Raw genomic sequence first — 23,379 nt, 5'->3', positions numbered from 1 at the left:
AGAAGCTGATAGACTAACCAGGTCCCGGTGACGCTAGGTCTTGGTACAGATCTACCCGATAGCCTCGCGAGAGGGCATGGGAGTAACTACAAACACATGGAGGAAGGACCTTGTGCCACTGCAACCCCATCCAGTTCCCTACATCTGTTACTCCCTTGGTGGCAATCAAGGCAGACCTTCCTCTGGTTTCCAGTCTTAATTAAATGACCCGTTTTATCCACTTGCTGTTCACGGCAGCATGTTTCTTCAGCAGAAATAGCCCTTCTCCCCCTGCGCCATTTACCCCCGGGTACCTCGAGAGCGTCTGCATCCGCTCCCAGCCTCTGCCGGGCAAGGCTGACCCAGCCAATATGTGCAAAGCAGCATTTCCTTCTCTGGGCTTTCAAGTTTATTTTATCCTTCACTTCCCTGGGTGACCCTCGATCTTCACATTAACAGACAGCAAAAAAAACAACCAGCAGAAAACTTTTGCTTTATGTCTCATCTCATCTCAAATTGCCCCTGCTAATGGCTCCATCTCACTCCAGCATCATGCAGTCCTGAAACTCCCACCCTACCCCATACCTTCTCCCTCAATGAGGAGATCTTGCCCTTGAAGGAGCAAGCTGGGCAAAGCTGATTCCTGTGATGTTTTATGACAGGGTAAAGTGGTAGAGTGCCCTTTATGGTGTTTTGAAAGGAAATTGTACAGGAACAATGTCCCAAGCAGCGTGGCTATTGAAAACCCTTCACAAAAGAAGTCTGCCACAAGAGGAAAAGCAGCTTAATCAGTCGAACTAATCACTGTAGGTGGTTGAGTGTCCCTGAGGGTCTGTAAAATCAAATATAATGAGAAAAGAAATGTATCACAGCTTGCCTACGCTCCTCGACGGAGCCACCGGCGGATCTGGGACATTCCCTGCCTGGCCCCGAGCCCGCCGTGACCGTCCTTCGGGCCGTCCCTGTGCAGGACCACGCTCGCCTCTGTGCGAGACCCTGGCTGGGGCCACGTGGATGGGCTGGGATGAGCCCCGGCAGGTCCCTCAGCAGTGTGGACTCTGATCGGGGAGTCAGGACAGGGGTGCCCACCCCCGTGCACTCACCCCAGCTAACCCGTTTTTTTGGCGTGGGCGTGAGCAGGAGGGGTCAGCGGTGCTTACACAACCCTCCTGCTTCAGGAAGAGGAAACCGTCCCTGACAGCCACCCGGGGCTCTCCGGGGAAGAAGGATATTTCTGCCTCCCCCAGCTCTGAATCTAATTAAAACCAGAAAACAACACACACACACACACACACACAAAAATCCAGACTGTTTTTTCCTGATCATTTAAGTGTAAAGCCAAGTTAACGGTAGGAAGCAAATTGGGACAATGCAAGAGAAAACTCGGGGACGTTTCTGTAATCCTGTTGTCAAAAGCCATAAGTATTTGGGGCATGCTGAAGGGACGTGGGGAAAGCACACAAGCCTCTTTGCTCCCACCCCTTCTCTCCATGTATGAACCAGGAGGACCTACGCAGTCTTCTGCTCCAGCTCCTTATCCCCATGCAAAGGCTTTACGAAGGATGGATTTCCCAGGTGCAGAAACACCCCTCTTAAACCCCCATCCAACAGGAGAAGGAGGAGATGACACGAAGCTCAGCCACAGCTAAGGGTGATCGTCCTTCACCCGAGGCTGGCCGTGGTCCCCAACAGCCCTGGCCGGGACAGGCAGAGCAGCTCCTTCTGGCTCTGGTCATCCCAAATCCTGGAGACACACCAGCTGTGCATGGAGGAAGCACAAGGGATCCACACCTTTTCTATTGAAAAGAGGAATTCAGATGCCTTTTGGAAAGAGGGGATTGATTAACTCTTCGGCTTTTACTCCATCCTCCACAAGACATGGGGCTGCACTTCCCTCTGTCCTCCTCTCCTGTCTTTGCCCACAGACTGACCACCAAAAGCCCTGTGAGATATCAGCCAGCACCTACACACACATGAGGATTTCCTTTTGGTAAGGTATTCAACCTGATTTGACTTTTAAATCCAAAAAGAAGTGATCGAACCAATGTGATTACAATGGTGCAACCTTTTTAAGACTTTCCCAGCAACCTTTTTCTGGTCCTCAGCAAAACTGTCCACTTCCTTAGGTGATGCAGAACAATTTCGGTAGTCTGTTAACCAGAAGACCAAGAAGTAGGTACAAACTCACCTGTCTTAACCCATTGCAACTCCATATATTCCTTGTAAATCCTGTCTAAGCTCTTTGCAGCAAGGACCTCGCCACCTCCTGTAGGCTTTTACAACACCTTGTGCAACCAAACCCTCCACCAGATGCAGCTCTGATGTTGATCGCTGTTACCAAAAATGCGCCCAACAGACCCACAGTGGTCCTTAACTGGGAAAGTCGAAGCCTGTTTTAATGACACCTCTAATTCGCTCTTCCAATATCTATCTTATGTAACAAATGAAGCACGCGTCCCATGGAAAAATGACTCGTGGAATGTAAAAACATATCATATATGCAAGGAGAGAGCTATGGTTGCACGCCCATAGGGTTGTTTCTCCGCAAGGGAGTGAAAGGTGCATGGCAGAGACCTCAGGGTAGGTGAGCCGCGCTCCTCCGCAATGCGGTGACAGCATTTCCCGAGGAAAGGTGACGGGAAGGAAGCGGGGATGGGTGCTATTTACAGCACAGCCGGACGTCAGCGTCGTTTTGCATGAGAAACAAAAGGTGCTTTGCTGTCCCAAGATGTGGCCCCTTCTGAATGTCACCATCAGGGAAGGGAGAGGAGCCTGCACATGCTCTGCGGGGGAGCCAGTATCATTTATAAGACCAGCTGGAAAAAAATAGGCAGATTTCTGGGTACCAATGTGTTTTATCAGCTCTTTTATAATAGTTTTGTTATATAAAGTACCAGCCAACCTGAAGGTCAGCTACAACCAGGAAAGGCCAGCCGGACCTGTGCATCATGCAGAGGTCAGCCTGGGGGTTGACTCCTCAACCCAAGCTGGAGGTCCACTTGCGAGCGGTGACTCCTGCACATGGCAGGAGGACGCCTACCATGGTCACCTGGGATGTGTCCCCTTTCTTGGATGAGACAGGTCCTGGGCAGGGAGAGCCGGTGCACCGTGGACAGGCATTGCTCGTGGGGTGTGGGGTGCTGCTTAGCGCCAATCGCTCACCACCTTCAGGAGAAGGGTGAAAAGCTGCCTGATAAAAAACAGACCCAACTGTGCCAGGGCTTTGGGGCCACACCTGCTTCTAACCAACAGAGCAGGACAATCTCTTTTCTTCTTGCAAATCCATTGCACGTCAGCCCTGCTCCCATCCTTGGCTGCTACCAACCCCTTTCTAAGAAATGAGCTCTTCTTCCCTTGGCTCCAGGCATCCAGAGCTGCTTCCTAACCTTCCTCCCAACCCACGCACCACCAAATGGCCCTGCTCAGCCTCTCCCAAGCCTCACTGCCTCCGATGCCCCATCCACGGTCTTGCAATTTTGAGTCTCTCCATATCCAGATGAGGTTTAAAACAAAAAGCCCGTAACTCCCAACTGTTTTTCTGGCCATAAAATCTCATCCTGAGGGATGTTTATACCACCTGTGTGGCTCCACCAGCTCTGAAATGAAGCCTTTCTCCCCCAGAATGATACCTGGGACATTAACATAATAGCACTGCAATAAAGTGTGAACAGCTTTGTAACCTGTTCGTGCTCCAATACAGTCTGGGTTTTTTTTCCTATTCCCTTTTTTCCCCCTATTTCTACTTTCTTTTTTTTCTCTATTTCTACCACGTTTTTCTCATAAAATAACCATTCTGAGACCTCACTTACTGCTAGAAATCAATTTTAAGGAGAGAGTGCTCTCTGGGGACATCTCAAGTGGCACTAGAAGGACTAAAACTCCCCTCCTAGTCCCAAACGCACCGCAGAGGCAAGGGGACCCTGAAAACCCCCAGCATCAAACCATGTGGCACAGGGAGAGGGGGGCTGCTGAGGTCCCCAGCTGAAGTCTAGGCGATGGGACCGTGCCTTTTCAGCTTAAATAATTATTTAAGAGACTGTTGTTTCACTCCACTCCCTCAACCTGGGCTTCTTAGCTTTTTTGCAATTAAAATAAGTATGTTTTTCTGTCTAAGCTTGGACACCACCATGGCTGTCCATGCAGGACTCGGGCAGGACTGCATCCCCTCTGCTCTTTCCATTTTATTTCATTCATGACCACTTAGGGCTGAAACGGTCCCACGTCTCCTCCCACATGATGCGATATCAACTGGGTTTTAAGGCTTCCATCTCTCCTCCTGGGATATTATCCCAGTGCTACGTGGTCTGGGCTGTATCTCACCCTGCAATCTTCCAACCCCAGCCCAAGGCAGTTTCTTTTGCTATCTCTCCTTGCCATCTGTGTGGGAGACAGAGATGCCCTGTGGGGCTGAATGCTTCTGTCTGCTGATGGTTTATCTGAAGGGACCAGAAGGAAAAAGAAATAGAAATACACGTCTGGTGTGATCCCTTGGACCGGCTGGTTTTTCGCTTGGGAGGGAAGAACCAACATGCAGTTCCATGGCTCTGGTCCAGTGCAGCTTTGGGCATGGGGCTTCAGGCAGGAGACCCCTTGGCTCTGAAGGTCTCCTCTCCTGCAGCATCATGCACTCTTCGGATGGCGGAGGAAGACCCGCTCAGTGAGCCAGGATGGGAACAGGTTGCTCCAACCTCCACTGCATTTCTCAGTGAGTCCAGCCCAGCACTGCAAGAAAGCCTACCCAGCTCTCTCTTGCAAGACAAGCAGACTTCAGCTTGGTTTTAACCATGTTTCAGCGATCACAGGGCTGCAACCCAGCTGAAACAAGCCCTTTTTTTTTTTCCTAAATCACAAGATGAAATTGTCTTTTAAATTACATACAAGAAAAAAGGAGGGAGCCCCAAAGAGGAGAGAAAACGGCATTTGCTGCTGACGAACTGCCCTGCCCACAGAAGAATGTTTCTAGGATGCCCGAGCAAACTCCGTTCAGCTGTTTTTTGGTCCCTCAGTAAGATTTGGGAAAACCAAACCAAGCACAGAATTAAGTACATCATGGCTGATCACGAGTCGAGAAGTGATGGGGAGATTTGAGGACATAGTCCAACAACTATTACAAGTGTCTAAAGGACTCCCCCAAAAATCCCCCCATGAGGCATCACAGCTCAGACACAGATTTCAGACCACTCTAGAAGAAAACATTGGCCACTTTTTCTCCTATTAAATAACATTAACCTTGCAAAGTCCCCATTTTAGAAATGCTTTATTGCCCTGGTTGTGTTGTCTCAGCCACAGCAGAACACGCTAGCAGAAATAAAGCTGCATGTACAACTAACTCCCTTATTCCCTGCTTATTTTCACATTTAACCATAGTCACGATTCCTATCAAGGACTCTAGATGCCCTCATATAATTAAATATGCAATTTACACAATTAAATATCCAATTGACCCAATTAAATTAACTCAATGGATTGAAATCACCAATGCCACAGGAACTCAGCTGCCTATTTAGCACATCCCCTCCTTCACACAGACAGGCATCCGATGCTTGCTGCAAACCGCTCTCAACCATACCCACTTTGCAGGTGACCCTGAAAGTCAGCATATTTTGCTTTTCAGTAGAAAAAGAGGAAGCAAGTCGCAAGGACTCAAAGCTTTTACAGATAATACCTTGCCAGCTGCCTCTTCTAATAGAAGTGGGGAGATCTGGTGTCGTGGTTTAACCCCAGCCAGCAACTAAACACCATGCAGCCGCTCACTCACTCCCCCCCACCCAGTGGGATGGGGGAGAAAATCGGGAAAAGAAGCAAAACCCGTGGGTTGAGATAAGAACGGTTTAATAGAACAGAAGAGAAGAAACTAATAATGATAATGATAACACTAATAAAATGACAACAGTAATAATTAAAGGATTGGAATGTACAAATGATGCGCAGTGCAATTGCTCACCACCTGCTGATTGACACCCAGCCAGTCCCTGAGTGGCAATTCCCCCGCCCTCCCTTCCCAGTTCCTATACTAGATGGGACGTCCCATGGTATGGAATACACCGTTGGCCAGTTTGGGTCAGGTGCCCTGGCTGTGTCCTGTGCCAACTTCTTGTGCCCCTCCAGCTTTCTCACTGGCTGGGCATGAGAAGCTGAAAAATCCTTGACTTTAGTCTAAACACTACTGAGCAACAACTGAAAACATCAGCGTTATCAACATTCTTCGCATACTGAACTCAAAACATAGCACCGTACCAGCTACTAGGAAGACAGTTAACTCTATCCCAGCTGAAACCAGGACATCTGGCTATGCTGGAATAAGTATAAGGGGAAGAGGAGGTCCTTAAGATACTCCTGGAGCAATACAGGACATTCCCTAGATTTAAAAGACAAACCAGGGGGATGGATGGACAGACTCTGCATTTTCAGGACTTTAGTGCTCAAATAAGGGTTTATGCATTAACCCAACGCTGGCAGCTGCTAAACAGCAGTATTGTCCAAAGACACTCCATGAGACAGTGGGGGAAGATGTGCAATGAAGAAGAAAAGATTAAAAAAAACATTAACGAGGTTTCACCTACCTCCGGTCGTTTCTCCTCCTTCTGAACAGCTTTTTGGTGTGTGCGATTTCAGCTTCATGAGGCAACGGATGGTAACCCTGTAAAACAGAGGGAAAAGCAGCGATCAGCTCCAAGATACAGGAGGCATTAATATGGAAGCAGTCAGAATGAGACAGAGCTGTAGAGCCAGCATGTGAGCATGACAAAAGAAACAGTTTCCATCCAAACATCCTTACAACATCTCAGACCCTATCAAAGCAGGTCTGGAAATCCACAGACTTGTTGTACCCTCTCAGGGCCATTGCAATGAGCAGGGAATGATGTTATCTGCAATTTCTGTATGGGAGAAAGCACACGGAGCAAATAACTGCACCGCGTATGGATGGATCCCAATATACACCATCTACGGGGAATTCACCCACTTCACACACAACACTGCTGATACCGGTGCACCTAAACCATCCACTTTCACTGGGTTGTTTCCTTCAGGTTTATTTATTTACCTAAAACTCCGCTGTAAAAATGTCGGTAAGGGGACGATGCTCAGCAGCATTTTGAGGATACTGGAGTAAGGAAACTGAGCCACAGCTAGCTGGTCTGTTGGGGCTGTGCCCCCATGCCGTTAGCAAGCTGACAACTTTGTCATGAGCATCTTGCTGTGCTTGTCCACTGTGAGCTAGTCAACCCATGCCACCCCTGGGGCAGGGACGGGTGGCATCCACCTACTGGAAACAACTGAGATGACCAGGACATTAAATAATTTGCCCTGGTCACGTCAGTGGAAGAGCTGTGTGTAACTCAAGCTGCTGTCTTGTCCTCTCTCCACTGAAGGTGCCGACTCTCTGACTTGGTATGTTCATCTGATAAGGGGGATGCTGTATTTACCATCCTACTATGGACATCATGAGGCTTTGTTAATGTAAGCAAAGAGCTCTGAGGTTCCTGGATGAAAGGTGCTCTGTAAGTGCAAAGTATTATTTATTTTCCAGGGACCACAGAGCTGTCATAACCGTCATGAATTTTATTTATGCAGAATTGTACCTCCCCGGCTGGCAATAAAAGCCCTGTAAAAGTCGCTTCTTTTATTTTCATCACAACCTATCTTAGCCTTGGAGCTCCAGCCACTGCTGGTGAATCACCATGTGTGAGGGGCCATGAAGGAGCAGCCTGGGCAAGGGCAAGGGCTGGGTGGGAATGCGCCTCATCGAGCAGCCGCTTTGTCACATTGGCATGACAACATAACACACCAACTTCAAAAAAAAGCCCTTTCTCTCTGCGTGAAGAGCCTTAAAAATGACAGTTAATTTTAGTAGCGATTACTTAGACAGTAATATTTTGAGGTCCTCTGGTGGAAGATGTAACGGAGGAGAAAGGTTGCTGGGGATGGTAATGAATTTAGGCTTGCAGACCAGAGAAGACATCCCCAGGTCCAAGACCAACAGGGTTTACTGTGACCATCCATCCTGGCCATCTGCAAAGAGCCTGGAGAAACTGCTACTGTGGCAACCCTACAGCTCCCACGGCAGCTGGAGCCTTCTACTTTGGAGACCTGCGCTCTTCGAGACTTCAAGCAATGAAGAACTCACCAAGCCCTTGGTAAGTCCTGCTGCTGGCTTGCACGTCCCCATTTGAACCTTGCACGTCCCCATTTGAACCTTGCTTTGGCTGCAGTCTTGAAGCGTGCTTCCTGAGAAGGTAGCTTCCCTTTTAACTTTCTTCTTCACTTTTAACTCTTCCAGAGAAAATCGGATGCACCATGATTATGGTTTAGCACATGCATTAGAAAGCACGTTCAAGAGTAGTACCCACTCTCGGTGACCAAATTATCCTTCTCTCCCACTAAAACACCCTTAACACCCAGAGGTGCCACACCAGCCAGAGCATCCTACATGATCCCTCATAGCAGTGGTACAGGGGCCATCATTACATGAAGTTGCTTTAGCTTTCTTGCAGATCTGCTCACCCAGAGAGGATCTGCTCAGCGACGCACGTTGTTCTGTGGTCCTCTGCTCATGTCCCTGCACCCAGCACCAGGAAGAGCTCTCCTCATGCTCCCTAGATCTTATCTCAGCACTCAAACATAGCCCATCTTTGACTAAGAGGAGGTAGTTTAGGAGTAGGGAAAGCTGGCAACCTGCTCTCCTGGGGCTGTGGTTGGGTTATCACCTAGTTAACCAGGTCAGACTTGGGCTTCTCCTGCAGCCAAACACCTCATTGTCAAGGAGTCTTGGAAGTATTAGATATCTTTGATGTGTACGAGCTTAGAATCATACTGAACCTTCTTCATTACTGAGGGCTGAGGTTTGAGTCTTCCTCATCACTTATTTTCCCAATCACTTATTTTCACTGAATGCATAGGAGGACCCTAGTATCTCCGAGATCTCTGTTCCTTTGAAAATTTGCTTGAAATTGGCTAACAGGTACCAAAGTGAATGAGAAAAGGAAGGGAGGGAGCAGACGCACACAGCCCAATCACATCAGCCATGCTAGTTTAGGAAATCAGGCTAGAAATAGTACAATACTCAGTGAGGCTGTTTCCAAATGTTGTACTACCACAGCAGGCTAAAGCTTGGGGTATTTTTAAGAATTTAAGCTGCATTGCAGACACATGTGCAAATACAATTACCCTGGAAAAATGAAACTATCTCTGCAGAACACAAGGACCTAAAGCACCAATCTTCTCAATGTGAAGCCTTCATTAAAGTCTCAGGAGCTGCCTTTCTGCTCTTTCCTACTAGAAACCATATGTATGGTGGTGTGTTGCTGCATGTCCTCCTTGCAGAGCATCCCTGTGCTTCCTCAGACCTCTGCCCACCAGCAGCAGACCGCACTGGGGTGAGCAATGGATTAAATACTGGAGAATAAGGCTCCTAATCCAAGCAGCACTCCTGGACACCGCCTGTGCCGGAACAGAGGAGAACTTCGTGTCCCCATTAGGAAAGTCAAACATCTCCCTTCTCCAGCCGAGCAGTTCCCTTCCTTAGTCCTAGTCATGAGACAATGTTTTGGAAAAAAACAGTCACCAATACCTACTCTTGTCTGTTTTGGTGCCTAAGAGAGCTAAATTTGGAAGGGACAAAAGTCCACTTTTTTGTGCAGCAAGCTGGTGTAAAAGGAAATATCAGCAAATTGCAAGAAGGGCGGAGTGGCTGGAGAAGATCGAGGGTGCTGGGTGGGTGGGAACGGGCCAGAGACCCAAGAGCATGGTGAGTGCCTTGATGACATGGCTCTTGGGTTTGTCTGGAGGCTGCTCCCGTCCACAGGTCATGCAGGATAGCAATGGAAGTGCCTTCAATAGAGCTGGCTCGCTGAGGACAACGTGGATCTGAAATGCAGCTCTTCCATTTTTCAGTGGATGCACTCTTTATGAAGCTGAAATCCCTGAACAGAGACAAAGGGAAATGTCTTGCAAGGCAGAAGACCACCCTCTGCTCCGCAATGGGTCTACAAGAAGACCTACACAAGAGGGATGGGTTTTGCTCCTGCTTGGGCCAGAAGACACCATTAAGCCCAGGTGCTCACGGTTTTCACAGGCAAGTTTGCAACTTCTCAGTGGGCAGCAAAATCACATTTGGTCTCTCCCACATCAGTTTTATTTTGATATTTATTTTCAGGTGGCTGGAGGAGAACATAACAAACCAACATTTCAGTGCTGTTAGGTCTGGAAGCAAGGGGTGTGGGAAAAGCAAGGAACAAGGAGCCCATGGTCTCAGGAAGGATTGCTAATAGGGGTCATTTTCCATTTTGGAGCTAAACACTCTGTGGTTTACGTGGTGGGAAGCTTGGAGCAGAACCTGAGAAGCCCACGGGATTCCTAATGCGTGTACATGTATGTCAAGTTTAAATCATAAACATGCATGCTCTAACAAGAAAGGCCAATAGCTCTGGAAAAGAAGGGGCATTCAGGACAGGCCTGTTCTTCGGGCCAGTCCCCTAGAGATCAGCTATGTTGTGATGTGCATATTAATTTTTAGATGTTTCGGGGAAAGCAGTTCTGGGAGAAGGGCAGGTCATGTCTGGCAAGCTTAGGTGACTGTCATATGGCCAGCTAGCATATGTCAAGGGAGATCTGTCATCTACCAAAATTGCTGCAGACAGACAGCAGAAGGGAGCAGGTTTGATGCCCACGTGCACTCTTTTTGTGCTTCACCTTCCTAATGAAGGTGTCTGCCCAACCTTCAACCCCGTCCACCTGCCCGTGGGAATCCAGAAAGCCAGCAGCTGCCTCTCCGCTGCCCCAGACCCATTTACATCAAAGTTTAATGAAAGAACAAATAAAAAGCTATCAAGATCTTGTTGGCAATGTGCAGCAACCCAAGAGCTTCTGCCTCTCTCCCCACCAATACCTGTCCCTCCCCAGCAACATCCCTCTCCTGAGCCATCCCACCCTACATCTCAGCCCAGTAACCTGCAGCGTACTGGCCTGGGAGGGACACAAGGAAGTGAGGCAGGACCACAGGAGGGAAATGGTTGGTTTTAGAGCTACCCTGCTATGAGCAGGAGCTTTGCTATTGTTTTTCTCACACCTTCTCTGCAGCAGCAGCTGAAGAAGTTGGAGGAAGGCACCAGCTTTGCCTTTTACTGGTGATGGTAAATCACATGGCAAATCACAAGGAGATAAGCAGAAACGAAGCAGGGGTTTTTGTTGCTGCTGGTCCTTCTGTGACCACCTTTAGGTAGCGAACCCCAGGGACTTCTTCAGCATCCGACAACAACTGCCTTATAAAAGGGATGGTCCTATTTGGGACCAACCTACACCCTCCCTCTTTCTCCTCCACTTCTGCACTTCTCAGGTGCAACTGTTGCCTGGGGTGACCAAATTCATGGGTGTTTGACAAAGACCTGTAAAATTCTACGCTGCTAGGAGAGGTTGGGGTTCATTGCTTCGTCCCCATGGTCTTCATGTTTGGTTAACATAGCCTGACTGTCAGATGTGAAACTTCGTCCCACAAAGTGACTGTCTTCACTCATACCCACTCGTTCAGCCTTTTCTGTAGACATTGCCCATGCAGCAGAAATGCTCCCAGCCTGTGATGGTCAAGCAGGTGAAGATGCCTGAATGGGAAAAAGCGACACTGAAACCCTGAGAGTGAACAGAAGGTTGAGAAAAGCAACTGGACTGATGGAAAAAACCAATGCTGGGGTGATGAGAGAAGGAAAAGAAATGATCTGGCGATAAGGCAGGATCAGTCTGCATGAGCTTTATCTCAAGAGCCTTTTGTGCCCTCGAGAAACACCTCCGCCCTTGCTTATCTTAAACAAATGGTTGCAGAAGGCCTGAACTGAACAAACAGGTTATTAGGCCTGTGGTAGGCACTGCGAGTTTCACTCAGTTTTATTGCACACAAAGTTCAGGGTGGGATTTATTTTCTGGGGAGGTGGGAAGGGTGAGGTGTGGCTGGGTTCACGGCAGCCCCAAAGATGCCCCATCTGCCTGCGCAAAGGTGACAACAGAAATACCGAGGTTGGAGGGAAAGTGAAAAAATATATCGTGGTTCCAGAAATGATCCGCAGAAACCAACCCAGCGACTTGCAACACACCGCGATAAGGCTTTCATCTGCCTATAGGATGGATTATCCGTGGCAGGGAAGTCTGGGACAGCACAGAGCTGCAGGTATATTTAACTGCTACTGCGCCGGTCCCACACTCCTGATGCCTATGGGATTGAATGTGCCAATGCTCAGTACAACCATCCCAGCCATCCAATTGCACATGAAAAATGTGGCAAAGGTGCTGCTTCCTCCCCGCCAGCATCATCCCCATCACCTCCACCCAGCCCCAGCCAGCATTTGTCAACACACATAACTCCTGTGGGCACTTCCAGTAGAGCCATCTCCATGGAGGCTGCTTGCTGTTGCCTCTTCCCCTTCCAGGAACTCCCACTGTGCTGGCCTGCAACCCATTCTCCTCTCTTACATGAGGGGAATTTTTTACCTCTTGAAAGGAGAGGGCTGAGGCACAAACCAAAGCCTTGACCTGCTTTGGAAGCCATGGAAGAATACCAAACAATGTCAGGAAGCTGCCTGGAAATGATTTCCTCTCTGTTAAAATTTCAGTGATAAATCTGTTCCTTCAAATTGCAAGCTATTCATTTTTCCTGGAAGGTGCTTATAATAATAGTTCTTTCTGTATAAGGAATCAATTGGTGCTCAACTTCAATAGAATAGAAAGTGCGATGATTTTACAACATACTCCTCACCTAAGATAAAAGGCAGGTAAATCCTTACAGCACTTCTCGGTTGTGGCTCTCCCACCACTCCTCACCCACAACGCAGCACACATGGGTCCTGGCCACCTCCAAGGATGCTTTCTTCAACCTCAATCATTGGAGCCAGGGCTAAATTAAACTATAGGGTTGGCAAAGAGGGCTTAGTTTCCAGCCACCCAGGAGCTGGAAAAGGAGCAAAACTCCTCTGGCTTTGCCACTGCTGATCTGACAAGCCCCACGGCGGAGGAGGGATGCTCTGTGGGACCTTGACAGTAGGACGTGCTTGCCTGATGAATCATGGCATGGCGCAATGTGCCTCAAATGGGAGGCATAGGAAGTTCTTTCTTGGGAGATGTCCCAGTTTGGAGGATTTCCTGATTAACTGCATCTTTGGGGAGCACAACATAAATCATACATTGCCAGCAAAGGCTGAATGCGTAGCTGCAGCACGCGTGCCTCGGTGATGAGCACCTTGGAAGAGACTCTTTTCCCAAAGAAAGAGTGGGAGCACAGAGGAGCAATGGCTGTGACGGTGACTGTGACAACTAAACACCACTCTCTAGTTATCATTAAAAACACTGGTGCTATTCTCTGTAGGGGTCCACCCTCCCACGTTGCCCCAAGGATGCAACCTCCTGGATTTCTACTTGCTGAGTATTAATGCTGGTTTATATGTCCCCTCTCACAAAATGGCGGGTGTTTTAATGAATTACAGACTCTACACATGCAGTCTCAGACACAAAGAAGTATCATTTAGACCCTTATCTTCCCACCACCTTTCCTTGGCATTTGCTGTCAACTCCTGGCAGGCAGCAGACACCCAGCTAGAGGGAAGAGAGCATTTAAAATGGCATTAAATACTTGGTGGCATTAAATACTTGGTGGCAGCTAAGCTGCCCCACCTCATCCCTCTGCAGCCAGCTCTGGGATGAAACAAAAGACACACAGAATGGCAGAACAACCCAGCATGAAACTCCCCGTGCGGGGTGAAGGATGCAAATGCAATTAAAGCATTCGAATAATTAGGCAAAGCATCCCAAGTGAAACATACCCTGAACCTTCCTCAGTGCCTTCTGCTGATTACTGACAGTGAGTTTTCCGGGGTCTATTTTTAACTCTTGGCCCCTAAGCTTCTGAATTATACATAATTCAGAGATAATAAAACTTTAAAATCCAGGACAAAGTCTCCTAGGAGGAACTGCCTCTGCAAACATACACGTGCACATCAGTGCAACCAGAATGGGCAGGAAGAAATGCCCAACCAGTGCCACCAAGCCCTGACTGAGCCACCGAGACGGGGACAAGCTGGAAACGCTCCTGCATTGAAACAGGGTGCTCCAGACACACCGACACGGACACGCGGTGCCATAGGAAGAGTATAAATAACAGACAAAAGAAATCCCCTTTTGTTACAAGAATCCGCAAATCCAGAATCAGTTACAAGCTGACTTAGGAAACGGAGTTTTTTTCCCATGTTATAGCAAAATGGGAACAATACTTTGCAAGTGGAAGTAACTCTAATTGTTTTAACTGATGTTATTTTAGTGTTGTTTAGGTTTATTGTTTATTTGTATGTATTTCCTCTACCCCGGTCAGACTTAAAAACAAACCTTACTGTCAGCAGTAAAGCATCACATCCATAAATAAATACATTTATCCAGTAAATATAGATATAACCACACCATTGCTTGGAGTCCTTAAATGTAGAGTATTTAAAGAATCATCAAAATAAATAGCGTTGGTGACCTGGGTTTGCTTTCCCTGGAAAAGGGAGCCTTTTTCAGCTAATATCGAGAATAAATACCACCCTCAACACTTGCAACTAGGAGGCACCACACCTGGTATTTGGTTTGAGGTCTGCCCAGGTAGCCCAAGCTCATCCTGAGAAAGAGCTGCACTGCTCTGAAAAGCTTTTCCTAAATTTTTCTTGGCTTGTGCTAGTTTGGGGGTGAGGGAGGAATTGTTTTAGCTGGGACTTAGAGTGTTATGAAGTTGCTATGGGAATATTTGTAACTTGAGCTATTTCAGTCCCTCTGGGACCTCACATTTCTTTAAAATATACTTTTCCTCTATATTTTTCACGTTCCCCAGTCTGGTTTTCCCCATCTCTTGTCCCCTTCAAAGCTTACCACCCTTCATTCACCGTCCACCCTCAACACCCCCCATTTCGTGCCATTGTGGTGGATGGTGACGCGAGGAAGAGACCTGCAGGCAGAATAGGGACCTCCCTGATGAATTTTTAAGGTGACCTCTAAACAGACCCCATAGGACACCAGAAAGTTTAGGACCAGAACCCAGGTCATCCTCTAAGCTGGAGAGTCTGTTGAACCTCTGTGCAATCCGCAGCATCAGTACAGCCTCCTCTGGCTGGGTGTGCTCACCTCGAATCTCAGCATCGCTCTCAGCAGAAGGTAAGGGCTGTATCCAAGTATATTTTCTTTTCACCCTTATTATTACCAAAAGATTGCATGTTTTCCATGTGCATTTGTGCAGTCCCCCAGAACCAGGCCCCCACAAATCTTCTCCTCTTGGGTGGACTGGGGTTTCAGCCCATGGGAGCTCCAGCTCATGCTAGATCCCAGGAGTTGGGACAGTCCAACAGTGATGAAACTCCTTATTTGCAGAGTGATAACTTCGTAACCTTACAAACAAGAGGTGGCTTCTCTTTTCTGTCAACGTGGGTAGATCCAGAGGTGCTAGGAGAACTTTCTCACCGCTCAGCCCTTGGCACTTCCCGTTGGAGGCCTTCCAAGTGCATGAAGTTTCACAATACCCTAAGATTGCAGGCAATAGTTAATAAGTCAACGAGCGTTATTTGCCATGATCCGTATCACTGTGATCCATACACTGCACCACTGAAGCAAAAGGGAATTTTGCCATCAACTTTAACAGGGTTGTGGTGGTGGCAGCCCCTCTTGGTCTACCAGCGGATCTTTCTCGTAGACCTTCAAGGCTGAAGCACACTGTGCAGAATATCACTATCCTTTCCTTCTTCAAGCCCCTCGTATTGTGCTAGAAACATTTTCACACAACAGATATTCCTGTTTGCAGTTGGCTGAAGACACAGCCAATGTACTCTCCCCGGGACTATACCACAAAGAAATGTTTTTTCTCCTTTCTGAAGTCTCTGCTTAGTCTAGCTCAGCCCAGAGAGAGCAAGCAAGGATCCCATGTCACAGCCACCCTAGCTCGGAAAATACCCCGATGTGCAAATGCCAATTTAATCCTATAAAAGCCTCATTCTTCCCTTTGAAAAGTCCCATTCCTTTGCAGGAGTGTGGGCTGTGCAACACAAGGGCTTGACTTTCTCCTTGCCAGGTTACTGGCAGTTTGTACCTGGATGGAAGAAACTGCTTCTTGAGTGTTCGTCTGCTCCCTCCCAGGATTTTCTTCTTATGCATCGAGGACTAAGATTCCTTCTGCTGTAATGAGTTTTAATGCAGGGATGAGCACAGAAAACATTATGCACTTGCCACAGAATATCAATCATATCACATCATATATTAATTATACCGGTGGTTTTTCACTGGTGCTTTGCAGACCTCTGGGAGCCATGGACTACTTTGAACAGTAAACTGAGGAAGAATAAAAAAAGCAAGTTTGTTGCTGCTTTACAGCAATCTCCAAATGTGACACTTGGAAACGGATCTGGCATTTCCACCAAAAAAAAGTCCTGAAAAACTGCTTTTTATCCAAAAGCTGCTACAGGACAGGCAGCAAGATGGCTGTATCCGCTCTTCCCGTGTCTTGGAAATGCTGAACATCAATGATGACAGCTCCAAAGATACAGAGAAAGTGCACGTTCTCCAGGCATTGTACAAACATCAGCTTTCCTGCCAGTGAAAGCATAAGTTATGGACGCTTCTGTGATGACTGCCAGGAGCTGGGTGAAACCCCTTCAATTCATTTCACATTGGCCAAGATGTGATGCGCCTTCAGGTGTTTCATCAGAACCAAGTGGGAACAAAGAAGAACCAGCAACAAAACTCAACAAACCAACCCAACTCCTGGACAGTTTCATGTGCCAAGCGACCAGCACCAAAGATCTTGCTTACTGGGATGTCTCGGGTCACACTGCCCCTCCTCACTAGAGCTTTTTTAGCTCCTTTCTGCTTTCCTTGGTGCCCTTCTTGCTAGCAGGATTGTGGATGTGTGAAGGGCAGTACTGAGCTCCAAAAGCTGAGAAGGATCCGAGATAGCGGTCACTGAGAGCGGTATGACTGCTGAGCAGAAAAGGACACGATGGGAAAACTGCAGGCAGCCCTGAGCAGATGCACTGCCTTATGAACAACTCGGAAGCAGCTGTCAAACTGCTCACTACCAAAGAGAGCCGGGAATTTTGGCAACCAGCACATCCCCCGTGTCCGTTCAGCCAGCTCCTTTCTCTGTCCAGCACCCCTGCCCGCCACTGTCAGCACTGCGGCCATAAGCATCCTACAGATGCTATGCCTTCGCAGTGGCTCTGAAGTCACGCAGGGACCCTACGGCAGCCCCAGGATGCAAAACGAGGTCTCCCATGCTACTAGCTCTCCTAAGGGTCTACCTATAGCTTAAATTAGGTAGCCAAGTACCTTACCGAAAGCAGTTTTAGACATCCTCGCATATTGCTCTTTGCCCGCTGTATATAGCTACACCCAGGTACAGGAGGACGTGGAGTCCTTCCTCCTGCCTGCATCTCTGCTGGGATCGGAGACAACCCGGCAAGCCGGGATGGCTCAAGCCTGCCCTTCCCGAAATCAAGTCATCAGACGCCTGCGTCTCTGTGCTTGGCAGCTTCAGCCTTTCTCTCCTTATCAATGCCAAAAATTATTCATTTAACATCCATGGCCTTTTGCCAGCAAGAACGCCACGTGAGGAGCAGAACCGTCTCCTCCACTCCTCTGACAAACCGAAGCAACAAAAGTAAGGCTCTTCCTCATGCAAAAAAAAAAAAAAAAAAAAAAATTCCCACCAGCTAAGAAAAGCTGGAGGTTAATATAAATTCCATGGGTTTGAGGGGGAAACGGAGCTGCATTCAAAGACTCAATGGCTAACCACGCTTCCTTCGTCTGGCAACTGCCCGCTCCCCCAGCAGAGTTATTGAGGAAGTTAGATGAGCGCTGTATTTGTTCCAGCTGCAGATTTCCCTTAACCCCTGGTAGTGGTGTTTTCAAAAAACACAGATCTTGTTTTCTGATGGTGGCTTTTCATTTTTGTGCATGCCACGGCTACAGTTATTAGCTTTAAGTACTGTCATTCATAGATTAAAAATAAAGAAAAAAAAAACCCTTTGCCATTCTAAGAAGTCCAGGCTGGATGAGCAAAAGGGGGATTAAAAGAAGGCTTTCAGGAATTAGCTTGGAACAGAAAAGAAGAAGATAAAGCCATTATAAAAGCTTGTGTTAATACAGGAGTCCTTTTTGTTATAAGTGTTAATGCAGCCACGCAAATTCCTATGAAGATTTATTAGTCAGGTCATATAATCTGCTCTCCTTCCTCTGCTGATGATAAAATCAAGGCTATTTTCCTCCACTAAAATGTTCCTCTCTCCCAATAAAGAGGAAAAAATTATATTTTTTTTCCTAAGACTGGGTTTGTGGTATACACAAGGCTACGGGTGAGGCCAGTACCTTCAGAACAGTGAAATACAGACACTGAAATTAAGGTACCCATTCAGAGACTACACTGTTAGGATGCTCCCCGTAAGGTGAGCCCAGCCCCAGGTCTGTGGTACCCGACGCTGAATAACTTGATGGAGCTGGGATATGCAGCATCATCCCCTTCCATCATCCTAGACCTGCTATAGCATCCGCTGTCCCATGGGACTTCAGTCCCGTAAAGCATTTTACCTTATGCGAATCTGCTCCTAAGTCTACTATTTCCCTTGGCCCTAAGCCAGCCAAGCACTTAGGCACATGCTTAAAGTTAAGCACAAGAGTAAACAGATTGAAGTCAGGGGGACTTAAAATTAAGCACATATTTCAAGGATTTGCTGGATAAGGGCCTTAACCCTGGTGTGCGGTGTTTAACTGGGATGATTCCCAGCTGATTAGCTCCCCCCTTTCCCCAAACTCCCCTCCATCAGACCAGGCAACAAATGGTTTCTGTTTTGCCACCACGCTAAAGGCTTGGTTTTAAAGAAACCTTGTCTAGCCTCCAGGCAAAGAATGTCTTTCTTTAATTATACCTGCCTGTGAAATACCTTCCAGAAATCCCCACCCAAACAAAGCCTCAGGAAAGGAAATAACGGAAATTCTTGATGGTTTCCATGGGGGAAACGATCCTAACCAGTGAGACGAGGTGCACGTAAGATGAGGCTGATGACTGTTCCTACTGTACACGGCTCCCAGCGCAGACAGACTCCTTAAAGCTCCAGCAGAAACCCCCAGCTACCACAGTCCTCATCTTCCAGGGCAGAAGCCTCCTTGAACCTGGCCCCTGGATGTGGCTCTCTGCACATGTTAAGATCTGAAAAGCCTTTGGTGGACACGTAGGGGAAGAAGAGACATGTGGCAACACAACATCCATGAAACCACCATGCTTTCCCGTCTAGCAAAGTGCAGCACCCAATGGGGAATCTTCCAAGAGCTTCTAAAGGGCTGGAGGTCACCTGCATGACTTTTTATTTTTGCATTCCATGCCCTTTCATACAAGATTTTTTACTTTATTTCAATTGCATCTACCCATGCTAGGACCTCGGTGGCTGTGAGCACGTGTGCAGTTCTGGCAGAGCGAACGCCCTCTTGGCACAGAGAGGCAACCACTCCAAACAGGCAGCACAGGAACGACTTGGAATATATGCACAAAACAGATGAGTAACAGACTAGAAACCTGGACACAGAAGATGAAGATTTGCTGTTGACTTCTCCAGAAACAGGACTGCTGTCATCAAGGAGCAGCAACTTGCCCAGACTTGATAGTGGACTAATGGAACTTCACCGAGTCCCACTCCCATCCCTTACCCATCCCCATCCAACTCACTTCCAACCATCCTCTGCTGCATTATCATCTGCTCCTGAACAGTCAGTCCTTCCCACCAGGGCATGAACATCTGATTTGCCTGTGCTATGCATAGCAATGGCACTAGATAATCAAGTACCTTTAGAAAAGCACCTGTGAAGGATGCCTGGATCACTCCATCTAAACTGCAAACCATTCTAGGCACCCCCTAGATCACCAATTTTCACTGCAGCACACACAGAAAGACTTCTGTGCTCCCAAAACACCTTCTCTTTTGATCCAACCTCATGTCAGGAAAGCTACCTTAGACCTCCCAGAAGAGCATGGCCATCAGCTGCTGCACCGCAGCCTTGCCCTTCCTGAACCAACAACTCTCAGAAGTTGAGGACTGGCAGAATAAATTCAAGTCCTGTCTTGTATGCAAATCGCACCGTGAAAGGATGTGGCAAGTATGAAGCCAAACAAGGCAATCTGCTTCCACTTCAGACAAGAACAGCAGGATGGTCAAGTAGTCAAGGAGCTCCACCTCTAACGCAGCAGGTTCCCAGCCTCATGTACGCTTGCAACCCTTGGAGCTACCTGCGATATATTTTCGTGGCCTCACTGGCCATGGGCAGCTGGGCACTATTTCTTCTTCTAGATGAGGAACAGCAGCAAAGGAGCTGTATCTTGGAAGTCTGTCACAGTTCACCTGCCCTCCAACAAGGTCAACATAGCCCATGTAATTATCATTTATTACCTGTGTAACTACACTGCTTGGAAACACCACCGAAATCCTGGAGCTAGATGCTGTACGCAGAGATCAGAAAGCTGCTCCAGCACCAGGAGAAAAGCAGCATAGTACCAAGGCTGAAAGAACTCGCAGCTTGCTTGCTTTTACCTTCAAACAAGGGCATTTGTTAAAAAAAAAAAAAAAAAAAAAAAGAGTTTAAATAACAAATCTGTTTGCCTAAGCATTTATAAATTGAACTAAAAATAGTTTTCCTTTCAACTAAAGGACCCTGTGGTGCGTGGGGTCCCAACACTGTGGCACCGCAAAGGGTTGGGTGTGAGACCCTGAGTTTCTCCCTGGCCATGAGTGTTCCCACCATGCCCTTGGGATTTCAGGCAAGACATGGGACAACTGCCCCCCATCTCCACTGCCAGGGGTCCTGGTCTCTGACAATTTTCCATAACCGGGTTTGGTCTTGCTTCAGCCCTCAGAGTATTTGCAGAAGGAATTCCCACCCGCCTGCACTGACGAAGTGGACGAGGGGAAAGAGGAGCCGCCGCGGTGCTCTTCAGATCATGTCAGGTCGCACGTACGTTTGAAGTTGGCTCCCCAGTTCTCAGCAGCCAGGAGCAATCTCATAACGGCTACTTCCTCCACCATTTGCAGAGCTGATCTTCAGGAAAGCTCTGTAGTGCGAGGAAATCCTGACCATCGCCACCAAAGCATTATCGACACAGCAAGGAGATAATAACGACAGGAACTGCCTTATGGCAAAATCACCATCATGATTCATGCGACTGCTTGGTGCCAAGGTCCAACAAGCTGGAACACAGCGAGAAGAGGTCACACATGCTCTTAGCTGGTTATTGTGTAAAAAAAAAAAAAAAAAAAAACCGAAAAAAAAAAAAAAGAGGCGGGTTCCTACAATTTGATGAGCATCATCCACTCTCCCTCTGGCAAATGAATCAGGTCTTCAGTGCTGCATTGAACTCGCCCTCTCATAGAAGGCCACAGGTCCCACCTTCTCCTTTGGGAAGGTAGGTGGTATCTAGCCCGGCACATACCAAATACCACCTGGAAAAAGTATCACCATTCATGGTGGCAGAACCTAGTGCGGTCTGCGAGTTTTGTGACTGCTTTGGATTCACAAGCAATATCACAGAAACCACAGCAACCCTCTGATCTGTCTACAACTGCCTTCAACAGAGAGATGCAGGCTGCCTTAATGATGGACAGGACTGGTGGGCACACGGTTGTGGGTCAGGCCCCGTAGCACTTCTCCAAAGACCTTTTACTCCAGGGTTTGCTGGCTCAGACCTTCGTGGTCTGTGATACGCATCCGAGGAGTAGCAGGCACGTCATTAAAGGTGCCGGCTTGAAAACCCGGGTGCTGCCAGATGGTGGGCAATCCCTGGAGCAAGCACAACACGGCAAGCAGCCGTGCCTCCTTCAACCCCATCCTTACTGGAGACCATACACCACCAGCACACAGGCTTTGCACGTGCACTATGAGAGCAGCAGAAATTCCCCGTCTTGGACAACCAGAGAAATGGAGGAGATCAAGGGCTGGCAAGACACGAGGGTTCACCAACCCTCTGTGGGGATTTGGCCACTTGTTGACCAGACGCTGGGGAAGATGCTGCCATGGCATCGTGGAGGAGCACCTATGCACGGTAAGGGGACAGATTTCCCCCCACCATGAGAAACACCCATCGGTACCTTCTCCAAGCGCAACGCTATGCCAGAAATAGAGCACCTCAGAGACGTCATTTTGTTTTTTCTTTCTTTTTTTCTTTTTGCAGCTCAGGATTACTGAGTTCGCAGAGTCTCTCTTTAATGTCACATGTGCGGCTCAGGTCCCTCAGGCCCCAGCAGAAGCAGCCTGGGATATTTGCACAGACCCCTCACAATGGAAGGAAGAGGGTGTAGGAGGGAGGATCAGGCTGCTGACCCCTTTATTGTTCTTGGGCCAGAAGAAAGCTTCCTCCTGGCTTAAGAACCACGGCGCTGAAAAAGTTTTCCAGCCAAAACGAGTCAGATGGAGTCACTGGGTGGTGGTTTTTATTTTTTTTTTTTTTTTTTTTCTTTCTCCTTCCCCTGCCTCCCCCTTCGGTCAAGCGACGGGGAGTCACAGGGTTGTGCTCCATTCACAAAATACCTGCTGCACATCACGTAGTCCTTCCCCCCGACGGCGGGGAAAGGCACTGTAACCCAAGCAAACGAAAATAAACCTTTTTTTTTTTCCTTTCTCTGCAGATTTGAAAAAAAAAAAAAAAATAAAAAAGAAAGGAAGAAAGGACCCTGCTCCCAGACTGACGCCTCCAGCGTGCGCCCGCCGGGAAAGGGGTAGGCGGGGGGGAAACAAGACGACGATATGAAAGAAAACAAAACCAGCAAATTCTGCTCCGAAAGGATTAAATGGAGGTTTTCCAAAAAAACACCCCGCCATTATATAATGAGGCTTAACTCGGAGTCACCGGGGTCACACGATGCAGCAGACTGGAAAAACCAAAGCGCAGTGTAGCCTTTTAATTGTTAAGCCAACCATAAAAAAAATAAAATAGAAAAACGATATTGTGATTGTACAACAAGGTGGCCGCTCACACACTAACGGTCAGGGTATTTTCTTACCCCCTTTGCTCTTTCTGGCTGAAATACCATTTTAGTGTGAGTTCAACTCCTCGCCTTTCTGCTTATCGGGGTGGTGACCTGTTTTGCCGGGACACTGTTGGCGCCGGGCAGCGATGCCGTAGGGAGCACGGGGACTGCATCAGCTCCTGAAGCCTTAAGGCACATGGGGCTGATTCGCACCGAGAGCAAAATAAAGCACAAGTAGAAACTTTACCCCAACAATTCAGGTATCAAAACCCATCGCTGGATTTCCAGATCAAAATTTGCATGCAAGGAGATGATTTTTTAGCACGCCGGTTGCATCTACAAGTCCAACGACGACCCATGGTCACCCGCTTAGCCCCTGCCCCCAGGTTCTCCACAGCCT

The 23,379-nt window shown here is 47.9% G+C and overlaps 1 protein-coding gene across 4 annotated transcripts in view; it reads right to left on the bottom strand.

Moving 5' to 3' along the window:
- CTIF (cap binding complex dependent translation initiation factor) overlaps nucleotides 1-23,379 on the bottom strand; it is a 143,050-nt gene that overhangs the window by 58,127 nt on the left and 61,544 nt on the right. For all 4 annotated transcript variants that reach the window (XM_052776516.1, XM_052776519.1, XM_052776517.1 and 1 more), the window contains one exon: nucleotides 6,543-6,619. In XM_052776516.1, the coding sequence (XP_052632476.1) occupies nucleotides 6,543-6,619 (77 nt within the window). The remainder of the gene's footprint in view (nucleotides 1-6,542; nucleotides 6,620-23,379) is intronic.

This window comes from Harpia harpyja, chromosome Z (assembly GCF_026419915.1).
Source record: "Harpia harpyja isolate bHarHar1 chromosome Z, bHarHar1 primary haplotype, whole genome shotgun sequence".
Taxonomy (NCBI): Eukaryota; Metazoa; Chordata; class Aves; order Accipitriformes; family Accipitridae; genus Harpia; species Harpia harpyja.
This window is presented reverse-complemented; position numbering and strand designations above follow the sequence as displayed.